The sequence below is a fragment of the Budorcas taxicolor genome, chromosome 11, assembly GCF_023091745.1.
Source record: "Budorcas taxicolor isolate Tak-1 chromosome 11, Takin1.1, whole genome shotgun sequence".
NCBI lineage: Eukaryota > Metazoa > Chordata > Mammalia > Artiodactyla > Bovidae > Budorcas > Budorcas taxicolor.
In genome coordinates, this window is record NC_068920.1 from 132,014,618 (window position 1) to 132,025,128 (window position 10,511).

The following is a 10,511-nucleotide window of genomic DNA, read 5'->3' on the forward strand; positions in this document are numbered from 1 at the left end:
ACTGAATCTTTCTGGGCCTCAGTTGCCCACCTGAAAACATAAATGAGGACAGAGAGGGGATGGGTTGGGCAGTGCTGGGCTCATTTATCGCTAAGGAACTCCATGGTTCGAAAACCAAGGAGGCAGAACGTGCGGAGGGGCTGGAAGGTTGAGGCCCTCAAAACACAGGTAGGGCAGGTCTTGCCTCAATGTGGATCCACTTGAACCGGGTCAGCTCAACCTTCTCAAAGTCTTTAGCGGACACATCTGGCAGGTTCCTGAGTCACAGAACAGAGAAGGCACAAGGTGAGGTCAGCCAGAGCCAAGATCTCTAACTCGTTGCTAGGGCCCCTATGCCTGGCACTGCCTGCAGCATGGCAGGAAGCTGGATCTATAGCACATGCTTCCGAGGTTCAGCCCTGGAACAGACCCTGTTCCAGGCTAAACTTGAGACCACTCCTTACCCCACTGAGCTCCGTCCAGATGGGGGACTGGAGGTAGTTTCCTAGGGTGCCCCTTCCTGTGTTTGAGGCTGTGATATTATCTACAGGCAAATTCATCCACCGCATGTGTCAAGTAAGGGGCCAATCTACATGCTTTGGAGACCACATCTCCCCAAATGCTCTAAGAGCACCAGGGACTACAATTCCCAGAATTCCTCTTGCCAGCAGCCCACACAGCTCCCAGCATGCAGTGTCCTGGGAAACTACAAAGGCGACCGCCATTCTTCCTAAAGCTCAGGTCTGGTTCTACTCACTTCTGGCTGCCCCAGCAGTGTCAGCACCACTGTCCTGAGTTTGGCAGCTCCATGTTATGATCCTGAGATCAAGGTTGGTGATTGAGGATGAATTGATTTTTGGCTGACTTAGGTGTGGAAACCTGGGAAGGGTCTGCCTTGATCTTCCTTAGCCAGAGACCTACACACAGCCAGTGGCCTCCCCTCCCTGTTCTGCACTGAATCCTCCCTGGATTTAACTAGCTGCCTAACTGTGTCCCTTCTGAGGTGCTTCCCCATTGGTAAACGGGGCTGACCCTTAGCTTAACAGGCCTGCTGCGGCTGGAGATAATGTGTGTGGATATGCCTGGACCGAGGCCAGTAGGCAATAGACAGTTCTCCTTGGAGCTTCTCTCCCTCCCTTCCTGTGAATACCCATATTGTGTCCCTGATCAAAGTTGCTACAGAGTGTTGCTCAATGGGCAGATGACCAAGCATTGCCCAATGGGAAGATTGCCTCTAGGCTGTATGCCTACCCACTCATTCGTTGGGACACAAAGAGCCCAGGGCCACTGGTTACAAATCTTGTCCTAGAATGACTGCCCCTCCCCCAGGCCCAGTGGTTATGCTGGGCAGTAGGGTCAGCCGGAACCCCAGGGCAGTTTGGCTTGGGCCATCTCAGCCCTAACAGAGTACCTGGCACACACACACTAGGCTCTCAGGAAACTAAACCTCTGAGATTTTTCAGGAGGGAATCTGGGAGAGAGAAGTCTCTCCCTGGCAGCCTGGGACCCTAAAATGACGCCCCCCCGCCCCCCCGCCGCCGCCGCCGCCACCAGGTTAGCAAATCATCAGATGGCCCTTATCTGCTGACCCAATGTCCCTCTTCCTTCTTTCAGCAATGGCTGTGGATGGTATGTGGCATTTGGTCTAGCCTCATTATGCTGGACTCTTGGGAGTGGCTCATCTTTTTTGAACACCCAAACCCCAGCTCCTGATGCCATGCTGCAGGCTGGCAACCCTGGAAACTCCAGTGTGCCCCCTTCAGGGATCAAGATGGTTTGAATCACATCTCCCATGCCCTCAGAACGACTTACCCACCCCCACACCCAGGCTTCTGATTGGCTAATTATGGAGGAATCACATCATAAATTACATTTTGTACAGGTCTGCCTGCCTCTTCTTGGAGTTGACCAAGGCTAAGTCACCAGGCAGAGCAAAGCTCACCCCTTCCCACCTCACTTGTCCCCTAATTGAAACAATTCCAAAATCACTGAACAGTATGGCATAGGAACAATTTCTGGTACAAAGAGAGAGGCCACGAAAGTCAGGCAAATGGGATGCCTGTGTGGCAAGTGAGGAGGCTGATTGGTGGGCTATGGCGGGCCAGGCCAGGGGGCCTTACGTGTCGTAGAGTACAATGGTACGGGAGCCATTGGAGATGTTGACGATGCAACAAGAGCACGGGGTCTCCCCTCTGCTCTGCCAGGCCACCTGAGACACATCCACGCCCCGCTGCCTGAAGTCAGCCACCAGGAAGCTTGGTGGGGGAGCCCGAGCCAAGGGAAGGGCAAGGAGACACAGATTAGAGACTCCAAGTGGCCCAGGCCTTCCAGGCCTTCCAGTGGGGAGCACACAGGCCTTGGAGAGGAGGTCCTGCTCTGGGGGCTGAGTGATGGTGGCGGCAGCAGCTGGCAGGGTGCAAACAGGTGTACAAACCTGTAGGCATGTAGGATGGTGCGGCTACCGCTGGCCTCGCTGATGATGACTGTGGAGATGGGGACGGAGCCCGTGGTCTGAAAGACCATGTAGCGGAGGTCCACAGAATAGCGGCGGAAGTCGTCCAGGACAAAACTGCCAGGGCGGAGTAACCAGGGAGGTGCAGTTCGGCGGGGATTTGGGGATTAGAGGGTAGGTGGCAGGGCCATCGGGGACCCTGGGGTGCAAGTGGAGAGGCTAGGAAGGGACTGGGGTTTGTCACAGGCTTGGGGGGGCAGGAGAGGTGGGAGAGCATGGCTAGAGCTCAGGGAGGAAAACCCTCATGGACATTCTTTTAGGTCCTGACTGACCCTAGCCTTCGGTCTGATTCAAGCAGGAAAGATTTCGCTAGATGGGGTGGATTTTGGGACTGAGGATATGTACACTGTTCGAACCAAGAAGGTGAGGGGACTGTGGCCTGCACCATGCAAGACAAGGCAGTATTAATAATTACAAGGTGATACTTTGTCCCCCGGAATTCCAATTCAGCTATTTCAAATCCTAAAAGATGATGATGTGAAAGTGCTGCACTCAATATGCCAGGAAATCTGGAAAGCTCAGCAGTGGCCACAGGACTGGAAAAAGGTCAGTTTTCATTCCAACACCAAAGAAAGGCAATACCAAAGAATGTTCAAACTACCGCACGATTGCACTCATCTCACACAGTAGCAAAGTAATGCTCAAAATTCTCTAAGCCAGGCTTCAACAGTATGTGAACCGTGAACTTCCAAATGTTTAAGCTGAATTTAGAAAAGGCAGAGGAACCAGAGGTCAAATTGCCAACATCCGCTGGATCATAGAAAAAGCAAAAGAGTTCCAGAAAAACATCTACTTCTGCTTTATTGACTATGCCAAAGCCTTTGACTGTGTGGATCACAACAAACTGTGGAAAATTTTGAAAGAGATGGGAATACCAGACCACCTGACCTGCCTCCTGAGAAATCTGTTTGCAGGTCAGGAAGCAACAGTTAGAACTGGACATGGAACAACAGACTGGTTCCAAATAGAAAAAGGAGTACGTCAAGGCTGTATATTGTCACTCTGGTTATTTAACTGATATGCAGAGTACATCATGCAAAATGCTGGGCTGAATGAAGGACAAGCTGGAATCAAGATTGCCAGAAGAAATATCAATAACCTCAGATACACAGATGACACAACACTTATGGCAGAAAGTGAAGAACTAAAGAGCGTCTTGATGAAAGTGAAAGAGGAGGAGAGTGAAAAAATTGGCTTAAAACTCAACATTCAGAAAACTAAGATCATGGCATCCAGTCCCATCACTTAATGGCAAATAGATGGGAAACAATGGAAATAGTGAGAGACTTTATTTTTGGGGGATCCAAAATCACTGCAGATGGTGACTGCAGCCATGCAATTAAAAGACACTTCCTCCTTGGAAGAAAAGCTATGACCAACCTAGACAGTGTATTAAAAAGCAGAGACGTTACTTTATCGATAAAGGACTGTCTAGTCAAAGCTATGGTTTTTCCAGTAGTCATGTATGGATGTGAGAGTTGGACTATAAAGAAAGCTGAGTGCCGAAGAATGGATGCTTTTGAACTGTGGTGTTAGAGAAGACTCTTGCAAGTCCCTTGGACTGCAAGGAGATCCAAAGGAAATCAGTCCTGAATATTCACTGGAAGGACTGATGCTGAAGCTAAAACTCCAATACTTTGGCCATGTGATGTGAAGAACCAACTCATTTGAAAAGACCCTGATGCTGGGAAAGATCAAAGGTGGGAGCAGAAGGGGATGACAGAGGATGAGATGGTTGGATGGCATCACCGACACAATGGACATGAGCCTGAGTAGGCTCCGGGGGTTGGTGATGGACAAGGAGGCCTGGCGTGCTTCAGTCCATGGGTCACAAAGAGTCAGACATGACTGAGCAACTGAACTGAACTTTGTCCCCCGGTTCCCTCTGCCTGCCCATCCCCCGGTACTCCTCTCTTGGAAGTCCTTCCTGTCCTCATGTGATTCCTCTCATTCCACACCTGCCTTCATGATGCCCAGCCAGGAGGTGGTGCTGCCTTGGTGGGGGCCAGGGGCCCCGCTCACTGCCCTCGCCTTCCACAGCATGGTGAGCCCACCCAGTGCCTAAAGCCCCTCAGTATGGGTCCAGAACTCCTGCTCAGAATCCCCTCTGGTCAGAATGAGTTGTGGGGGCAGTCCCTCAGGAAGACTGCCCCAGCAAAACAAGGAGACCACCCCGCCCCTCCCAGCTCTTCGGAAATGCAGAGTGCTGTCACCAGGAGCTGGCAACTACACCCAGTAGTGCAGCCACCATCCTGGCCTTTCTCACTATGACTGGACCCCACTTTCAACAACACCAAAGCTGGACAATACAGATTGGTATAAAGGTACCATATCAGGGCATCATTCTTTGTCTTACACCTTAAGGATCCTTTAAACAGCAGCTTTCCCAGGTGGCTTAGATACTAAAGAATTTGCCTGCAATGCAGGAGACCCAGGTTCGATCCCTGGATGGGGAAGATCTCCTGGAGAAGGGCATGGCAACTCACTCCAGTATTCTTGTCTGGAGAGTCCCATGGACAGAGAAGCCTGGGGGACTACCATCTGTGGGGCTGCAGAGTTGAACGTGACTGAGTGACTGACACTTTTCTACTGCATGGATGGAAAACAGGATTTGGTTTGCCACATACCTTTTAGTCCCCACAGTGCCAGGCACACGGGAGGTGCTTACACAGTGTTTGCTGAGCATGTGGGGAGAATTTGGAATGGCACACTTATCAGCATGACTGCTACTCAAAGTTGGGCCCGCCACCCAGAGCAAGAGGCCCGATCTCGCTCTAGCTGGGAGGAAAGGCAGCTGCTGAAGAGGGTTGGCAAGTGAGCGGCTGTTGGCTCTGGGTCCCTCTGTCCCACCCCAGAGGGCAGGCTCTAGCCCCATTATTTTCTCCATGCCAGTTCCTAGGGAAAGGAACCTGGCTGCAACTTGGGGCTGGGCTCTAACAGCGTTCAAAGGGCTGTGCTTTCCAGGCCAACAACCTGGCAGCCTGCCCCTGTGCCCACAGTAGGCAAAGTGTGGGCCTCACCTCCTGATAAGTGCTTGCTGAGTTGGCAGTGCCAGGGGTCAAAGAGCTCTTGGGTCCCTGCAGCAGCCAACACAGAGCAAGTGCATGGGCCACTATGGGTGGCAGCCTTCTGGCCAATGGAAGCATGGGTCTGGGCCCAGTTTTAGCACGTGGCATCGGGGTGTCCTTGGGCAGGGAGCTCTTGATGCTTCAGTGAACATCAGGGACACAAACACTGGCCCTGCCCCCTCAGTTAAGAAAGAAACTGTGGGCCTGGACCCTGGGACCACGGATGCAGGACATCCTGGAGGGAGGGTGGGTACAGCATGTCCCTAACCACCTTCTGCCACAAGCACAGGCAGGACAAGTGACGTGAGAAGGGCAAAGTCACATCCACTGCAGAGAGTCTGTTGGAAGCAAGGAAGGAGAAGGTGGGAAGCTGAAGCAGGCTCCAGGGAGTGGTCAAGGAAACAGGCTGTGAAAACGAAACCTTGACAAGAGCAACATTAATGACTGAGCAGCAGATAAGCCACACCAGGGAGAGTCTGGGATGCTGATCTTCCACTCCCCTCCGCCCCACCACCCATTTCTGGAGGTCACAAACCATTTCTCAGAGACTGTCCAAGGCTGTCCAAAACTGGCCAAGGCTTCCTTCTCCCCCCACCCTGAGGGCCACCCTTCCCTGCTCCCACCACTCACTCGGCAACGTGGCCCGGGGCCAGCGAGCCCATGAAGGCACAGGGGGCTCCAAGCAGGGAGAGGACAGTGCAGGAGTTGGATGCATTGCCTCCACGTTGCCATCTCTGGGACAAGCACCTGCAAAACACAAGGAGGGTCCCTGCAGCTCCAGCAGACTGAGCCCTCGGTAAGGCCCCCAGAATGAAAAAGCCAGGAGGGCCCCCTCAGAAAGCGTCCAGGCCAGCCTTAGGCTCAGCAAAGGGAAGAGGCCCAGGTGAGGACCAGGTCCATTCCCCAGCCCAGGCTAAATTCAAGCTCACAGTGATTAATATCTGTCTCCCACTATTCTTTTGACATCAGGAAAGCACTCCCTCGGTGTCATCACAGTTTGAGGGTTCCACTGACTCTAGGTTACCTCCTCCTCTTTAACAGTGACCCATTTCCCCACCTTCCCCCTCCTCCCATCAAGCCTCCTCCTTGAGAGCTGCCTCTTCCCAAAGGTGGCAAATCTACTGCTGCTCCTGCCTTAGGAGAGCCCATTTCAGTAATAATTTAGACTAAAATGATTAAGACAAGAAGCAAACCTGGACACTGTATGATCATTTAAGAAGGTGGGGTGGGGGAGTTGCATGGTAACTTCTACTTGTCAAAAGTTAAAAAGATTGTTGAGTGAAGACAAATGTTTCTCCATCTTTGTTTTTCTTTTTTTTCAGCTTTATTGTGATGTAATTGATGTATAACATTTTGTACATTTAAGGTGAAGAGAGGGATGATTTGATATATGTATATACTGTGAAATGATTACTAGAATAAGGTTAGTTAACACATCCATTCCAGCACATAGTTGCCTTTTATTTTCCTTTGTTTTTCTCCATCTTTACTGAAAATATAACAAAAGGAAACGAAGTCAGGATACACCTGATGGGCTATCATCATCAACAAAAATGATAACTCATGCATATACAGTCAAAGCACTGGAATGATTTTTCATTTGTGTTCCAATAATACTGTGAGGTAAACAGTGCAGGCTGTTATTTATATTCTTCCAGTTTAAAAAAGGATAACAATAATAACTGCGGTAGCTTACCATAAGGGGAACAAGCACCAAAGAACCACTAATTAAGAGAAATAAGTAGAATTTTTAGACTAAGGTATATTTGTACACAAAACTTAACACTGAAGTTCCCTTTAGCCTTTGGAAAAGGGGGCCATGGTCCCATGAGAAAGAAGGATACTAATCTGTAAAGGATCCAACATTTCTCAAGCTCTGAGCTTTAGAGAGATTTTCATGCTGTGAAGAGAGGAGAAGCCTGGAGGGACTGGACTTGCTCAGAGTCACACCAACAGGTAAGGACAATGCTGATACCAGAACTCAGGTTTCCTGACCCCAAACCACTCCAAATGCTTTGTATTTTTAACTGGGTCCCAGCCCGAGGAGGTTTCAGAGAAAGGGGCTATAACTTTACTCTGTGGAAACCATTCAAAGTCACATGGACGCCCAACTTTGAAGATGCTTTCTGGAAGGCCCTTTAGGCTTGGACTCTGAGAGGCCAGGCCATTCCTCAGGGGTCTGGATGAGTTCCAGGTAGCACCTCCTGAGGATTCTCTGCTGCCCAGGGAGAGAGCGTAGGACAGGAGGGGCTGAGACGCTAGGAAGGCCTGGGTCCCCACTCAGGTCTGCCCATCTGGGAGGCACAACAGAGTCCAGGAGCTGGGCTGGGTGGGATGGATGCATGGGAGAGAGGCCCTGAAGACAAGCAAACTGCTCCATAGAGGAGCAGAACCATGGGTCTGGGGGATGAGGAGGCACCCCCTGAAGGGCAGGGGGCGGGGAGGACATGGTAAGGGTCTCTTCAGAGAGGCACTTCGCTTAGTGCCCACCATTGGAACCAGCCCCCATCGGGGTGACTAGTAGGCTCTGGTCCCAGCCTCCTGACAAGCAAGCTCAAAGGGGCTGGGACTCAGCTCTAGTGGAGCAGGCACTCTGGGTTCCCCCAAGGTCTCCCACAGTTCGTGGAGAACCTGTAGCCCTAGAATTCACTGTTCTCCTAAGAGTAACCCTATCCCTCACTGTGTACCAAGTTCTGGGGCCGACTTGACCTTGGCAGGTGGGTGAGGTCTATACAGCAGCACACCCTTGTGCCCAGCCCCCACTGTGCCTTCACCCTTTGTCGGGGGCTCTAACGTCTGGCAAACAAAGCAGCCCAAAGCAAAGGGTCACCTCCATGAGATGGGCAGCAGCAAAGGAACAGGGAGCACCTGAGAGGATAGAGAGCTGGAGACCTAGAATTAGGACACGTGAGTTTTACTACTGCTCTGCCACTCATTAACTATGTGGCCCCTTACAAAAACTGTCTCATTTCTCCAAATCCTTAGCTTCCTCATCTATAAAGAGAGAACAGGACTGATCCTTACGTGCTTTCCATGGGCTGCTGTGAGGAAAGCATGTAATAATGCCTGTGATAGTGCTGTATGGATCCAAGCCTGAACTCCCGGCGCTCTCCCCTCAGTGAGCCTCATGGTTACTGGCACTGTAGCATCTTCCCAAGCTCAATCTTGAACTCGCCTTTCATCCAGTTCTTGGCTGAGAAAACTGAGGGCCAAGAAGCAATTCTTCTCTCTATTCTAAGCACTAGACTACCCCAAGAGAAAGTCACACATTCCACTGCACTGGAGTGTCTTGGGATAACGTGTAATGGTGCAGTTCTTATCAAGAGTAAATATAGGAACCAACAAATGACTCTTCAACTTCCACCAGACAACCAAGAAGGGTGTTTTTCACTATGCTGTTCACTGAGTACTGACTGTAAAAAGGACTTCTGGTAAACTCCTTTTGGAATTCAGCACAAGGAAAAAGTCTGTATGGCTCATGAACCAACTGGACCATAACTCATAGCATCTCCAAATTTGCCTGCAGCGCCAGCAAGCCCTGAGATACAATGAAGCTCAAAGACCACGGTTTTCAATGTTTTTGAACAGTCTAACTGCACATACTTCTTATTGTAAGCTACCTCGAAAACACTGTTTAAAAGAAACAGATGAGATCTATAAGTGGTAAATAAATTAGAAGTAAATGCTGGTGATAGGCACGTGCACGGGTCTTGTTAAAAAGGAAGGCACTGCTTTTACACCTTCCTAGCTGTGTGCCCTTCAGTTAAGTCACTGCGTCTCTCAGGGTCTCTACTTGCTTAGTCTACTTGGTAAAATGGGGATAATGATGTCTGACAGGTCCCAGGGTTGGAAATGGGAAGTGGAGAACACAATGCTATCCAAAGCCTGGAGCTTAATACTAAAGGCCTCAATTCTTTCCCCAGGTCCCGGGCAGAGGTCATGAGGCACCGGCTCCCAAGGCGACTCTCACAGCCTCGCTGCGGGGCCCCGGCTTCGCATCCCTGCAGTCTTGGCCGCCTGGCATAACGCGGGGCTGCAGCGGCCCCTGGGGTCACCAAGGGGCCCGGGCGCCCCTACCTGCTGTCCGTGTCCTCCTCTGGGTATTTGTCCATCACATTGATGATGTCCAGCACCACTAGCCCCACGCACAGAATCTGTTTCTCTTCCATGAAGCTGCTCCCGGAGCTTTCTGGCCACCTGGCTGATGGGGTTCCTCCCTGGTTCTGCCTCCTATCCGGGTGAATGGTGTCCCGGCTCCCAGAGTCTGGCTCCTCCTCCGCGTTCGGAGCTCCTCCTCCGGGGAGCCTCCGGCGGCGGCTAGGGGTGCCGTGGGGTGCAGGGGACGGAGCTGGGCCCTTGCTCCCCACGACCACCCACTCCAGAGGACCTGGGAGCGCAGACCGCAAGGTCTCGGTATCCGGCCTCTCCTTGGCAATCTGCGTGGCCCAGGAGATGGCTACGTCTTCCACTTGCCCTCAGTTTCCTCAATTGTCAGGAGTCGGAGCTGATGCAAAGCTCTCTAAAGCGTAGCTAGGCAACCTCCTGAACGCCAAGAGAAAGTACAGCAGAAGAGCATCCCGTGCCCCGCCCGCTCCCGCACCAGCTGATTCTCCAGACCCCAGGCCCGCGGGGTTGAGTCGGGCCTCGCAGCTGCGGCCTGACCCGCAAGCATCCCTAGCCGCGGCTCGCGCTGTCCCGGCTGCCCCGCCCCGCCCCCGAGGTCGAGCCAATCCCAGGCCGAGGCCTCGCCTCTGCGGCGGAGCAGCCGGGGCACGCAAGGTGGGCCGCGGCAGTCACGTGACGTGAGACCCCGCCCAGCGGCGCCGAGGTCGCGGGTCCCGGCGCCCTCTGGCGGAAAGGGTGCGATCAAGAGGAAGGCCTGGCTGGGGCTCTAAGCGGGGGACGTGCTTAGCGCTCGCCGGTCCAGAGCAGGTGCAGGCAGAGCTCCTCCG

The 10,511-nt window shown here is 52.2% G+C and overlaps 1 protein-coding gene across 2 annotated transcripts in view; it reads right to left on the reverse strand.

Annotated features, from left to right (window-relative positions):
* KHK (ketohexokinase) overlaps positions 1-10,228 on the reverse strand; it is a 12,913-nt gene extending 2,685 nt beyond the window's left edge. The window contains exons 1-4 of one of the 2 annotated variants that reach the window (XM_052649582.1): positions 9,637-10,228; positions 6,190-6,306; positions 2,414-2,548; positions 185-257 (exon numbers count right to left, since the gene is read on the reverse strand). In XM_052649582.1, the coding sequence (XP_052505542.1) occupies positions 185-257; positions 2,414-2,548; positions 6,190-6,306; positions 9,637-9,728 (417 nt within the window). In that variant the 5' untranslated portion in view covers positions 9,729-10,228. The remainder of the gene's footprint in view (positions 1-184; positions 258-2,413; positions 2,549-6,189; positions 6,307-9,636) is intronic. The other variant, XM_052649583.1, reaches the window with a different exon arrangement.
* Between the last annotated feature and the right edge of the window lie 283 nt (positions 10,229-10,511).